This window comes from Ochotona curzoniae, unplaced genomic scaffold (genome assembly GCF_017591425.1).
Source record: "Ochotona curzoniae isolate NIBS_2020 unplaced genomic scaffold, NIBS_Ocur_1.0 contig_1014, whole genome shotgun sequence".
NCBI lineage: Eukaryota > Metazoa > Chordata > Mammalia > Lagomorpha > Ochotonidae > Ochotona > Ochotona curzoniae.
Genome location: NW_024464920.1, coordinates 30,512,022 through 30,527,178, shown reverse-complemented (window position 1 = coordinate 30,527,178; position 15,157 = coordinate 30,512,022). Strand labels below are relative to the sequence as shown.

At 38.6% G+C, this 15,157-nt stretch overlaps 1 protein-coding gene across 7 annotated transcripts in view; it reads right to left on the bottom strand.

Moving 5' to 3' along the window:
* GRIP1 (glutamate receptor interacting protein 1) overlaps positions 1-15,157 on the bottom strand; it is a 570,734-nt gene that overhangs the window by 333,136 nt on the left and 222,441 nt on the right. For 5 of the 7 annotated variants that reach the window (XM_040982132.1, XM_040982154.1, XM_040982167.1 and 2 more), the window contains exon 1: positions 6,831-7,042. The exons of the other annotated variants lie outside the window; for them this stretch is intronic. In XM_040982132.1, coding sequence (XP_040838066.1) covers positions 6,831-6,963 — 133 coding nt within the window. In that variant the 5' untranslated portion in view covers positions 6,964-7,042. Of the gene's footprint in view, positions 1-6,830; positions 7,043-15,157 lie in introns of those variants that run through there. 7 annotated transcript variants of the gene reach the window in all.

Genomic DNA, 15,157 nt, shown 5'->3' with positions numbered 1-15,157 from the left:
GTATGAAATCGGATGTCACATTGGAAGGTCCCAATAGCTAATCTCAGCTTTAGGATTCTTTTTACGTTTAATCATTCTCCCAATGACTTTAAAACACAATTACAGAAAAGCTCTGGAATTTTAAATGATCAAATAGGTTTTTGTTGCTATAAAGCATGGAAAGTTGATACTGCTATACAAAACATGAGCAATACACAACATAGCTTGGGTGCCAATGCCCAAATTCAACTTGACAAGAAAGACCACCCTAAATCCATAAGGTAGAAATTATAACCAACCACACTAATCATCCACACATCTGGTCCCAACTTTTCATAGCTACTTCCTGAAAGCGATCATGAACTCAGCAAAAAAAAAATTTTCTAAGTGTAAGTTCACATTTATGTCTTCACACGCAGAGCACAGTTTACAAATACAGGTGTTGGAGCAGTAATCGCTTGTGAAACTCTCCATGACAGCTATTTGTTAACCTACTTCCAATTGTTAGAATAAGCAAGATGATACTGTTGCCTTCACATTCAATGGTGGCTACATTTGACATGTGCCCAGTTTCATCTTAAAAATGGGCTTCAAAATCAAATGTTATTTTCTGCACCTGAAAATTCACAGACCACACACCACTGCCAACAGAAACACAACATGAAAATATAAGACCGGCTCAGCTGTCAGTACAAGCACTTGCTTTAACAAAATGTTGGGTTCCAAAATTAGGCACAGCTTTGAAAATGTTACTGATAACACACATCTTGAAAAGCAATTCAGACAATCATCAGAAAATGCAAAGTTTTTAAATTGTATACTGGATTCATTTCTAAACCTAAAAATTATATAAATCACATTTAACAATCAGTAAATCATCTAGAAAACACCAATTTTCCAAAAAGTGACATGAAACACCTTAGTCATCTGCTACTAGTAATATAATCTTCAATAGTAACATAAAGTGCCTGACTCTCCATAAAGCTCAGAGGATGGTGCTTGTTTCAGTTTAACCAGGAAGGCCCTGTTCAACTTTGCTCAACCTCTGGAAACAATTTCTTTGATGCATACTCTTCCCTATAACACTCACAAGCCATTAAGGATATCTATCACGTGGTAAATTTCACAAACTAGCAAAAAGGTATGAAATATATTTTGTCCCACAGGAAAAAACAAACTCTAAACAATTCATATCCTTCAGTATCCTCTATTACATGGCAAGTACATTTCCAGTTTAAGAACTGGGCTCAATGACAAATTCTGGAAAGTTATGACCACTTACTGACACTATTCTAAATACAAAGCAAACCACTTTCTCATTCCCCTCAAACGTCATCCTCATTTTGGAAAATGCCTGTATGTGACCAGCATCCTATTTCCCCGAGAATAACAATCCTTTTCTCCAACTCGGCCCAGTTGTGCCACATCCTCATTTTACCTATTAGCCCAATATTACAAAGACCTCTATGATTAGAGTTGCTTTTAGATCTGCACTGTTCTATTATTCCCTGCATGAAATGCATGATGAAGTCCAAATAAGTGATTTCATAAATGAACACTGAGAAAATAGCTCATTTGCAAGATGTGGAATGGAGTCCTGTATCAGAATGAAGACACTTAGAAGCCCCGGGCTCCTATTCAGACCTTCAGGCAGCGCTTGTGACGGGTCAGGGTGAGTTCAATGAGCGTATTCTCAAGGGAGGATCACGGTACAGACACCATTCACCCTTCTTGCCACCTCTGACATGCCTTTTCAACACAGTGACATTTTTTTTCTCTATCGCACTTACCACTAGCCTGTACTTTTCATTTCCCTGCTAGCTTGGGAGTTCTACCATGATAGGGGCCTTCTCTGCCTTATTCAGTGTTTCTCACAAGCATTACAAGGCCGTATATGTACAATATCACATGCACACTGGATGTCTCCTACCAAAATATCTGGGATGAGAAACGGTTTTGAATCTGAATTTTCCTTTTTCTGAATATTTGCAGATACATCATGAGATAGCTATGGGATAGGGTCCTATTCTAAAGGTGAATTCATTTGTGTTTTATAGTATGGTTACACATAATATTAGGGTTATTTTATGCAATAAAATATGACTATGTCATGTCCTATAAGGTCAAATGTATAATTTTCCATAATTTTGTGGCATCATGTCAGTGCTCAAAATTTTAAATATTGGAACATTTGGATTTTGTGGTAGTAATACTCAGGCTGTATTTGCTGAAATAAATAAACATGGTGAATGATTTCCATAAATTCAACATCCTAGTGTGACACAACAGAGGAATAAAAAAGAGAACCCCTACATTGCATAACTCATTTACCTATAATATAATAATCTGGAGCACATTTGGGATCCCAGATATGAGGACCTTAGCTGCTAGGCTACCGTACCAGGCCCTCTTTTTTTTTTTTAAATACAGACTGGGACATGATACATTTTTGTAGGTATAGAAGGAAATCCTATATGACCCATTCTACAATTAAAAAAAAAAAGTAAATTCAGGGGAGGATGTTGTAGCACAGAAAGTTAAGTTACCACCTAGGATGCCTGCATACATGCAAGGGTGCCAGGTCAAGCCCTGGCTGCTCTATTCCTCACACAAGGTTTTATTTGCACATCCGGTGAGGCAGCAGATGATGATCTGCGTGCTTGAGCTCCTGGGACCCATGCGGACGGTAAGGATGGAGTTCTGGGCTCCTGGTTTCAGCCTGACCCATGCCTGGCTTTGGCAGGAGTTTGGGGAAAAAAACAGAGAATGGAAGGTTCTCTTTCACTCTCTCACATTCCCTGTCAACTTCTCTCCCCCTGCCCTTTGAATAACTGACAACGCACAAATATTTTTTTAAAAAGCTAATTAAGATTGATACATTAAAAATCTAGTTAAAGTTGTCACATTCAAAATTTCTTGTATTATCTACAGCAACGCATGAAAATTCTCAAACTGCCAAATATCCACCATGAAAATATTTTTCTAACATTACTAAAAGTGATTTAGGTAAACATATTTATATTCATGTAGACCATAGAACTCCATTGTTATTAAATACAGAATAGTCAAACTACAATGAAATAATTTTTAAAATACAAATGATCTTTCACATAGGTCTAAACCATATTCCTGCTCCTTATCCACCGTGATTTATTCCAATAGAACAAGCACATTCTCACCCACCCTCTTCTGCTTCCCTGACGTGAGTTCAGCAAGAACACTGAATGGGACGAATGATTGGCCTAAGCCCCTTTCCACCTGCAGAGGGGAAGGACTCAGGACAACTGAGAAGTAGTTTATGGAGGAATCTTATGTATAATTCAGTGTCCTCACATGTGTACCAAAGTGCCAGAACCATACGTGAATGAGCCCACATAACCCTATTTGTACCACATAAATAAATATCCCTATTGTAGTAATTCAACTGCATGAACAGTGAAAGTTCAGGGTTTGTTTTGCTTTTTTAATGACAGATGAACGCTAAGATAAGGCTGATAACATACACCACTGGCTTCATATATGGATAGTATCTACTGTGATTAAATAAAAATGCAAGCACCAAGACAGTCTGGTATTTTGGTTTTTGTGACACACTAATTCAAGTATGACCTGTCATAGCTTCTAAAAAGATATGACTGCAATACAGAATTTGCTGAAAAATAATACAGAGCAAAAACAAAATAAAGTTGAATGTTAAAGTTCTCTTCTGAACTTCTGTTACATTAAGTTTTATAACAGTTTATAAGAGACTTATCATCAAGGCACATTAATCCTAAGGATGAATGCCAAGTAGGTTATCTATGTGAGAATTTTGTAAATGGTGTTTCTTGCTAGATCCAATTAAATGAAAGATGGTGTCTAGGATTTATCAACATATCCAAGGATTCTGTAGGTTTATCAAAATTCTCCAACACTCTTTATTACTCAATGCTAGATTATGATAATAAAGTCAAAGAAATTCTTCTACTAATAATTCTTCCCAGAAAAAGAATTTTCCCAGGAGAGTAGATCAATTTTTTGTTGTAAATCCCACTTACCACCTTTTATTCAACATTTTCATTTTAATTGTTTTAGAAATTAGTAAGTCTAAAATATCAGTTTTATAACTAAAAACAATTAGAAAGAAAGTAAAAAATTTTCTCAGTATCTTATGAAAGTAAAACCAAGAAATACTTCATGATTTGCCTAAGGCACCTGTCTAGTTTATTTAAAATCCAAAATTACGAAAGGATATTAGCGTGATGAAAATAGTTTTTTTTTTTTAAGAAAATCAAATATAGCCATCTTACTACAAGTATAAATATCAAGTCAATAGAAAGTCAAGGGAAATTTTTAAAATCAATCTGCTGTCATCATCATTACCAAAAGTCTTTCTAACAGGGTTGTATAAAAAACTATCCATTTTAGGAATAAATAATCTTTCATTGTATCTGAACCTGCTGGTGTTTTAATTCTGATTTTGGCATACAGTGAGGCTGCTGTGGAATGCTGACAATTGCTACGGTAGTAAAATACAAATCAGAACATCCAATAAAAATACACAGAATCTGGATCACTTGGAAACCACTAAAGAGGAGTGGGCTCATGGGGGCATTTGGCAGGGGATTCCTTCGAGCTTTACTTTCCACTATTAAATGGATAAGTCCTTGTAAGCCAATAGAAAAAAAAAACACTTTGACTTAAGTTTCTTTTATGAAATAAACATTGTAGAAAGAAAAATAAGAAAGACACTCTGGTTTATCAACGGCGCTACTAACCAAGCTATGAAAAATCCAACAAGCTTTGAGCTTAATATAAACAGAACTTGAGTCATACAGACAGACACAGGACACAAACCTTCAGACTGTGCCAAGGAACAATTAAAATTGATATATTCGACACAATGTTGAATTCAACCAAATGACCCATTTGAGTGGACTGTTCTAAGGGTCAGTTTCACTCCTTAACACATATGTAAATGTAAGTGGATGTTCCCCAGTCAATCCAGAGAGGCTCTGAAACTGAGCCAGAAACCTGCACTGGAGGGTCAACATGTGACATGTTTTCTACAACAGCCCTGGCAATCTGACATTTGGTGAAATGCCCAACACCCAAGTGTCTCAGTCCACTGAGATACAATCTGTTGGTTACACACAATTGGAATTTGGGGACAAAATATTCATTTAACTCCAGGAACTTCTGCATTATATCCCACAGTGGCTGCTTTCTGATAATTCGCAGGAAGAATAAATCAACTCCCTGTCTAAGCAAATTCTTTTGGACAGTGAACATTTTATTCTTAGTATAACGTTAACAAATCCCAAAAGACATTGTTCTTTTTGAGTTATTGCACTTGACATATAAAGACTATTATCTTAGTTATATCATTCTCTAAACCAACTTGAAAAATAGCTTTTAAATACCTTTATACATGTTTTTCATTTTCATCCATATTTGGCAAGTTAGTATTTCTATTCTTTTATAATTTTTACAAAAATTAACAGAATGCAGGTATCTAAGAGTAACTGTTTCAATACATTTATACAAACATATCAGCACACACAAACTTCAGGAGGGATGAACTTAACCTAGTGAATATGGATTGCTAAAAATCTGTATAATAATTATCAACCTAATTTAAAGTTCCCACACTGCTTTTCTCAATGTCCAAGTTCTCAGAATTATGCAGGCAAACCAACAGTATATGTGGCACAAATCTTAAACTCTAATATATGTTGTGGAATTAAATTTAGGAAACAAAGGCTGTCACACTACCTTAGCAAAAATGTTCACATAAAAGCTTTATAAAATAAAAATATGTCTAACATTCAGAAATTATTCTGTAAAAGCAACCAAGCCATGTTACCCATGTCAATATTCTAGAATTATAATTTTCAAAAGTATGTTATTACCAGCACACGAATTTTCAATTCTTAGCCTTTACCAACTACACCAGGATATCCAGCATTGATTCTCACAGCTTTCAGCATGACAGAAACTGGGATCTAAATCATTTATTAATATCAGATGACATAATCAGGATGCAGTCACAGACATCAAGTGGTTATGAAATTTTTTAATAAGTCTTAATTTTAAAAATCAAGATTATATCTCTGTCATTTTTCCTTATTGAAGGCACTTAGGGATGCCTGAATGCAACTGCTTTCTCCTTCTAGCCTTAGGCATTTCTGGGCATTTTAAATCCTTTGAGACAACTGTAAATCTCACCAGGAACTTTAAGCAATGACAAGTACAAGAAAAATTCTAGCTCTATTATTTACAAGCTAATTTATACATATCCTGATGTGAAGATACTATTTTATTCTACAGGTACTGCTGCCTCTACATGACACAAAATAAATGGTCCCTTAAGTTTAAAACAAAAATATAAACACATGCCAGAAAAAAGATTTGAATGTGTATAAATGGCAATTGAAATTAATCAGATAACTGGAAGTCTGTATCAGCAGTATTAATCATGAGCATCAACACAATTAGTTTTTCCAAATAAGTTAATCTTTCCTGTTCTAAAAGGCAAAGCAAAACTTGCTGAAAAGTAACCAAACTGAATATATTCTAGACACCTTGGACATTGGCTTGTAAGGCAGTTTTCCACAAGGCTCAGTGAAATAACATAGTAAATTGATTATATGGAAAATATTAGCCCTGTGCCTAGATCTTGGCTGATTATACTAACTGGATTCTGTCGTGGCTACTCTTGCAACAAATCTGGAGAAACACAGCACCTTGATACTTACAGACAACTCCCAGAGAATACCATCTGGGAAATATTTTGCATTTAAGACTAAAACATGAAACCAGGGTTTCTGTCAGCCCCAGCACGCAGGCAGGAGGGTGGAGAGGGTCCTTACTTCGAAAGTGCTCTGAAGCGTAATAATAGACATCCTCATAGCCCTCGTGGTAATCCTCTTCTGGTCGGTACTTTTTCCCCTTTCTTCTCCTAGATCTTCTGATCTGCTTGACAAAACCCAAGAAGCGCTCCATCTCACCGTGCAGCCTGGCTCAGCCGCACCAGCAGGCGCAGCAGCAGCCCAGCTGCTCCGGGAGCCGGTAAAGCTTGAATGGCCAACACCAAAGCTGAGGATGGGGGCCGGGTCGCGCTTCTCTCCCATCTGCTTCTACGCCACCATCAAGGCAGAGATGTCAGCCTTGGGAGGTGGGGAGGGGTAGGCTCCAGCAGTATGGGTTTACCTTAACGAGATTTCTCATTGATCTCAAGAAACTCTCAAAATTGCATTTTAACAAAAAGTGGAAGGGGACAAGAGAAAGTGAAAAGATACAAAAAGACTACCAGAAAGGATCATCTGAAAGCTTTGGATTTCAAATAGCTTCCAAGGAAAACAAAACAAAGTTCCAGAGATTTCGCTGAGGCGTGAGGAGTCCCAGCACTAGAATTTCACTCCCTGAGGTCTCCATCATCAGGGGCGGGGGTGGAGGAGAACAGAGGCGCGGAGAAGCAGGGGAGTGAGCGGACTAAACCAATGCTAGCCACTGAACCGACTTTCCCCTTCCGGCTTATCCCAGGGCTAACCCAGACAACCCTTACCTCCAGGCGCGTGTTTTGGAAACTTCTTGGAAAGCTATTGTTTTTGCAAAGGGCTGTCTGAGTAACCCCGAGTGCTTGCCTACACATCATATTAACGAATGGCGAAGTGGTTTCATCCATATGCACACCCCTCTTGCTGACAAGCTTGTGCTGTATGTGTTAATTGGAGCAGCAGGGAGAAGGCTCTGCAGCTGCTTTCCAATGACACGTTTACCCACTGGGCTTTAATGTATTCCAATCACTCTTTGATCTAAATATTAAAATGCACTTCACAGAGAAGCTTCTCATAGGCTTAGCAAATGCATAACATAATCAGCAAATAAAGGAAACTCCATGGTTTTTACGAAAATAAATACAAATAATCCAATTCTATTTACTCTGAGCTCAAACAAAAACTGGCTCAGTTATTATCCTTTTTTAAAAAGCATGAAAGCAAATAGGCTAAATAACAGATAAAACTGAATTCTTATTGAAGATGACAGAGGGAAGGAAGTTGTGAAATACATTCACATGCTATTCATGCTTCATTTTTAAAATAATGAACTTTTTAAATAAAGCATTTTTTTCAGTACGACACTCAGAAACACATCAAGTGGAAAGAAGTAGTAACCATGAATTACCTTTTTCTCTCCACGCATGTTCCTTATTCACATCTTTAAGTAAATGAAAGATTTATCACCAAGAAAAAATTGGTTTGTTTACAAAATAATGAAGCATATCAACCTATTGCCTAGTACTCTAATGACACTCTGCAGCACCATGTTAACAAAAATGGAATCTTAAACAATGTTTCTTGCGATAGAAAGGTCATTCAACAGCTATGTACTATTAAGGATTGTACCAGAGGGAAGCAACTGAACATCACACTACTGGGAATTAGATCCACAATTTGACTCTCTTCTAGATTTAGACAGTTCTGTATTTTAAGATAAGAAAAACCTAATGATGATCTAGGGAGAAATTTACTTAGTGAAACGAATATTCATCAGCCAAGAATATCTCAGCTTTGAAATATGTGAAGTTGCCTTTAGTAGACTAATGAATTTTCCCTGACTAGCCACTGCTTTTAAAGAAATGCCAAGACCCCTACATTTTCATGTTAAGAAAGCAAGCTATTGCAACAAATCGGTTTCAGCTGAGTTAAATGTTAACTATAGTAACAAATTTACCAGAAAAAAAAATTTTCACATATGAAAGATAAATCAGATTGATACAACAAAATGCACTATAACCATAAAGAGCAAATGTTACCAAATATATTATTTACTTTTGAAAGGCAGAGTAAGAAACACATATGAGAGAGAGACCTGCTGATTCAGTCCTCAAAAGTTTACAATGACACAAACCCAGTTCTTGAGCCATCATCTGCTGATGCCCAGAGAGCGCGTCAGCAGCAAGGTAGATCAGACGCAAAGCTGGGACTCCCACACAGGCACTCAGAGAGGACAGGCTGCTGTAGCAACACCTCAAATCTACACCATCTTAGCCACTGCAGCAAAAAACAGCCCCAGCGATGTATATATATATATACACAGAATACAGATTATTTGTTAAATGTACTAGTTTTATTTCTTACAGTAGGCATTTATAAATGGTTTCCACGTTCTCTTTTACTAACTCACATAAAACAACAGATTTTAGGAGTTTCACACAAATTTTAAGCACAGAATGTGTTTCTTCTGTCCTCTCTCCCTGCCTACTACATTCTTTCTTTTTTTTCTTTAGATTTTTGTGAGAACATACTTTCCATTTACTTGAGTTAGACACCTCCATCTCCCAACAGGTAAAAAGAAATGGACCAACTATTGAGATTAATGCTTCAATGTATAACCTCGTGCTTGGATTAAACAAGCACCCTCTTGGGCATTTAGACTGAATCGTCATTATGCTATCTTATGAAGAGCACTACTGACCGTGTCATCTACTACATCCGCATACTGCAGACAGCCTGCATGTGAGGTCAAGAACTGTGCAGGCCCTCAGAAGAGAGACACTGATGCACTGCTGACAGCAGGCAGGGAAACATACTCTGGCTCCTGGCATGGATGGTGTCTTAACCCCGTCAGTCACTTTATTGAGAACATCATTCATCTTTCCTTTTACTAAATGAAATTCATAGATCAAGTGAGTCATACATACAGCATAAACACAAAACATTATATATATTAACATATGGGGTTAATAGCATATATAACATACATAACTGCTTCCACAGGTGAATACACAATCACGCCCAACTCCAAAAACAGAGGCCATTCCATACAAGGATCAGAAAAAAAAAGCACAGTTGACATCAGAACAAAAACTGTTAATATTCACTTTACATTAGAAACATGCGAAGCACCTTATGCCTAAAGAACAGTGTTAGCTTCTAGTCTGAAACATTTATACATAGGTTGCCACGCATAGGACCGTGCATATCTGCTAATTCTATAGTAAGAACGAGTTCTCAGTTTCCTTTTGTAAGAAATTCTCCTTTTGCCAATACTGCTGGCACCCCAGTCTATCTATGTTCACCAAAACTGCTCTCCACATCCCTCTTGTTCCAAGCACAGTGACAACTCAAAATGTGAAAAAACATTAATCTATTTTTAGAACATTTTCCCCTGAATAATTCCTAATTGGGATTTTAATTTGACTCTTCCAATTTCTAATTATTTGTGCTGTTTATTAAACACAGCATAGAGCCACCTGCACAAGAGCAATGCATATAACCTAAATTTCTTGGCCTGCAAGCTGACGAATAAACTAAGCCTATTCATCCATCTGTGAAGTAGTTCAAGGTTGACCCTCCGTTGGCTACAAGATTTTGAGTTAAAAAGACAGTGGAGGATAGTGCTTAGAGTCTGACAATGTTTGCTTACCAGGCGTGAAATGAAATCTAACTGTGGCATGTCTGCATTTGTAAATTTATTATGGTTGTTTAGACTTCGTACAAAATGAAATGTCAGGCCCTCATTCTGAGACTGCAAACATATCAGGCTGCAAAGGGCTCAGGTGCTTGGTTCACTTTTCTAGAACAGTTTTTCTGGTTTTTTTTTTTTCCAACCACAGAAAATTAGTACATTCATTCAATAAGTGTGGAATGAGCACAGAATAAATTCTAAAAGCCTAAAAATTATTTCCAAATCTGAAATGCTAAGTGTGCCATCTGAATATTATAAAAGTTTCAAAAAATGTTCACGGTATCACAAATCATTTTTTTTTTCCCTGAAGGTGTAATCTGTCTTAGGAGGAAAGATTTTCGCTCAAAAATTCTCTCCTAGCTACAAGATGTTATTATTTTTATGTCCCTAAATGCTTTCAAGTGCTGAAAAACATGTGCTCATTATGAGGTCTTTTAAGGTAATTGCGAGAACCTGTGAACAGGGTCTAGTTTAGCACAACAGTGATGATTCTGAGGAATGTGTTATCTAACAGTTCCAAGGTCTTGGGAATTCATTCTCTTTCTCTCTATACCGTGCTCCTTTTTTCCCTTCCTCACCTTCTTCTTTCTTCTGCACTCTCTGATACTCCTATCTGTTCCCCTTGCCCTTTTTTTTTTCTGTGAAAACTACCACATACATCAAGAAAATCCTATTTTTGAGTGGTACATATTTACTTATCTATTAGTGATTATGTCTTGCTCAGTTAATTGAATTTGACTAAAAGCATGAGATTTTGAAAATCTCAAGACTTTAAATGATTAGTTTGGCTATGACCTCTTTAAAATATTTTATGGTCTTACCTCTTTTATGAATTGTCATGGCTAACCTAACTAATCTCTCTGCCTTCTTGGTGTTTCTTAGACCTTTAGTCATATCCATCATTACACTCATACTGCTTCAGTTTGAAATAAAATATTTTTCAGTGTTTTCAAATATTCAGTCTTTAGGAGCTGTTTATCCTATTCAGGTTAACCAGTACTCTTGCCTCTACTGTTTATATTACTGAACTTTTGGCTGGTTCAATCATTTGTACATTTGCTCCCATGTTCACTCAATTGTTCCTCACACACATACTGAGCTCTCAACATGATTCAGTGGGAGTGTACGTGGAGATGGAAGGAGAAATTCACGACTTCACTCCTGATAGTAGCTTTAGTTACAGGTTTAGAAAACAGCATAAGGCCATTAGCTTATCGCTCCAATTTTGGTATATGCGCTGCCAAAGTGAGCACAAAGGCCGTTAGTTTAAATAAGGCTTTCAGAATGTCTGTGACTTTAAGAATTCATTTATATACTCTATAAAATACACTTAGTGCCTGTCACATTATGGGTGCTTAATCGATGCCAACTCTCATCAGCCGTTAGACGTAGTCCTATTTATGTCTTTACTGACTCACTATTGTGCTTGGCACACTTTTTCAGAAGGAAACTTTAAAGGCCCTTGCATAATTTAAACAGCAAGTTTCTGTGAACCATGAATAATAGGTGCTCATCTCACACTAAATCTTATTCATTCATCTGACAAATGCTTTCTGTGTGACTGTAAAGCCAGGCACTGCTCATACTCAAAGGACAGGGAGTTGACATGAGAGCAAAGACCCCTACTCTCCTGTAGGTCAAGGATGAAGGAAAACAGAAAACAACAAATGGAAGCTAATCAGGCAGATGAGTGGAATGGGAAGGCTTCACCAGGAGAGGCCCAAATAAGACAGAAAGGATTTATGCAAAGATCTAAAGACAGAACATTCAATGTAGGGTGGACAGAAAGGATGAAGAGCTTGCTGTGAGGGCCACTGAGGACGTGAGAGCAGCTCAAAGACGCAAGCAGAAGCCACCTGAACAGGTCTTGAGAAAACCTGTAAAACTGTCTTCCACATTCAGTAGGAGCACACAGAACACAACCCAGAGGGCTTATGTTCATTTGCTAAAAATTCATTTATCCATTCAAAAGGCAGAGCAACAGAGAAAGGAGCAGACGGTGATGAAGAGGATAGAGAGCCACTTCTTCCCCACCCCACCCACAAGCGCCCACAACCACCAGAGCTGCCCCAAAGTAAAACTGGGAGCTATAGGGGACAGGGACCCAAGTGGTTGGGGGTATCATTCACTACCTTCCCAGATGCTCTAGCAAAAAGCTAGATGGGAAACAGGATGGCCAGAAAAGGAACCAGTACTCTGATATGGGATGTGGTATTCCAAGGGCAGAACTTAAACTACAGAGCTACAAAAATAGTTTTATATCAGGACGTGGCAGCCAGTGCAATGGTGTAGTAGATTAAAGATTCTGCCTGTTGTGCCGGCATCCTATCTTGGTGGCTCTTGTACAAAGAATGAAAATATTACTACGTAAACAGATATTCTGCTGGAATATAACTAAAAAGACAAGTCAGATCTCATAAGGCCTATATATCAGTCATTCTCATGGTGGAGAACCGTAAGAGGGGAATGTAAGAGTCATGGGGGGGGGGGGGGGGGAAATCAAGATGACGGAATAGGGTAAGGACACGTTTATGTACGGAAGAACATTTAATCAGGATGAAGCCGAGAGAACATATTCAAGGAAATAGGAGAGGACAGGAACCTGGAGACTGACAGACACGGGAAAGCAGTGGACACAACGGTGTGGTGTTGCAGTGACTGATGCTCCAGCGGCATTCAGCTAACAGTGATCTGAACTCCACCAGCAACCTGAACTCCACCAGCAACCAGGTGCGAAGGGACTTTCACTGTGAGGTTGGAAGTTGAACCCAGACAAAGAACTGTCCGTCCTGCTGGTCCGTTTGATTTTACCAGGAACAGAGACAGAGCAGCAGATCACAGACGGGCAGTGCGAGAACAGGGTGGATTTCACAGCCCAAGCAACCCCCTAGAGCTGAATTGGGCACCATTATGCATAAGGAGGCAAAGGCAAGGGAAAGGAGTGAGCATGCGCTGAGCTGGGAGTGAACTCATTTCTGACTCAGTGAACTGCAGCAACATGGCATTTTACAGGTTCTACCCAAGACAGGTCTGGCTAGCCCTCAGACCTGATGCCCAGCAAATCAAGAATTCTAGTAGTGGTACGTCAGGCACCATTTTGCACACTGTGGCAATAGCTTTAGGACTGCAGGGGACAACAGTGAACTGCGCATGTTCTGAGCTTGCGAGAACCCACTGAGTTCAGCAAATTGCACTGGTCCCACAGGAAAATAATACTGACTGTGGCATCATACAGGTCAAAATAGGTCTGTGTGGCACCCAGACCTAATGTCCAACAGGTTCCAACAAGATCAGTGCCACGAACAATCTAACTATACAGGACACCTGGTGTCTCTCTAATCCTGGGACCTGCTGCAACTGGAAAGTAGGAGAAAGGTTGCAGAGACAACGGTGCAGCCTCAGCATGGTATCACAGGAGGAGGAGAGTGGTGAGCCAGGAGCTGGGGCTGTGGAGACCACAGTGGAAATCTAACATAGGAACCCAGACCTGGAACTCACTTGAGGTTGTGGCACAAGTGGCTGAAAGCAAAAAGTTGTGTACCAACTGCAATAAGTAAAATCGCATTGTAGACCTGTGGGTGACACAGCTTAAAAACCTGCTCCAAGGAGAAAACTCTGCTAACCAGAAGTGCAATGACCAAGAGCAAAAGAAGAGACAAAGGCACAATGAATATTACTGAAAAATCCCCTGCAAAGGAGCAAAACCCTATGCCAATCTCAGAGTTAACTGAGGAAGACATTGAGAAAATGGGGCATACAGAATTCATAGAACTCATTTTAAAGATTCTGATAAAAAATTATAAACTCGAGCCTGGCGCCGTGGCCTAGCGGCTAAAGTCCTCGCCTTGAACACCCGGGATGCCATATGGGTGCCGGTTCTAATCCTGGCAGCTCCACTTCCCTTCCAGCTCCCTGCTTATAGCCTTGGGAAAGCAGTCGAGGATGGCCCAAAGCTTTGGGACCCTGCACCCATGTGGGATACCCGGAAGAAGTTCCTGGTTCCTGGCTTCGGATCGGCATAGCATCGGCCATTGCGCTCACTTGGGGAGTGAATCCTCAAACAGAATATCTTCCTCTCTGTCTCTCCTCCTCTCTGTATATATGACTTTCCAAATAAATAAATAAATCTTTAAAAAAAAATGAGAAATACATACAAGAGTTCAAAGAATTTAAGGAAGCAATAAAGCAAATCAAAGCTGATATATCAGAAATTAAGAACACAGTAGAGCAAATTAAAATACAATGGAGAGTCTCCAAAATAGAATGAAGCAAGAAGAATGAATCTCACAATTAGAAGATATTCCCTGTCATCAGGGGGAAACAAACAAAAAGTTGGAAGCAGAGCTGGATCAGGCCAAAAAAAGTATTCAAGACTCAAAGATACTATTAAGAGGCCTAATATAAGAGTTTTGGGAGTCCCAGAAGGTGCAGGAAGAAAAGCTAAGTTTGCAAATGTATTTAAGGAAATAATAAAGGAAAATTTCCCTAATCTAGAGAAAGAATTGGAGAACAAGATCCAGGAGGGACACAGAACTCCCAACAGGCTTGATCAAAAGCGATCTTCACCGAGATACATGATCATCAAACGCTCTTTAATCAAACATAAGGAAAAGAGCCTTAAATGTGCACGTGAAAAAAATCAATTGACATATAAAGGAATGCCAATTAAACTCACAGGAGATCTCTCACAGGAAACTCTATAGGCAAGAAGAGAATGGAGTGACAT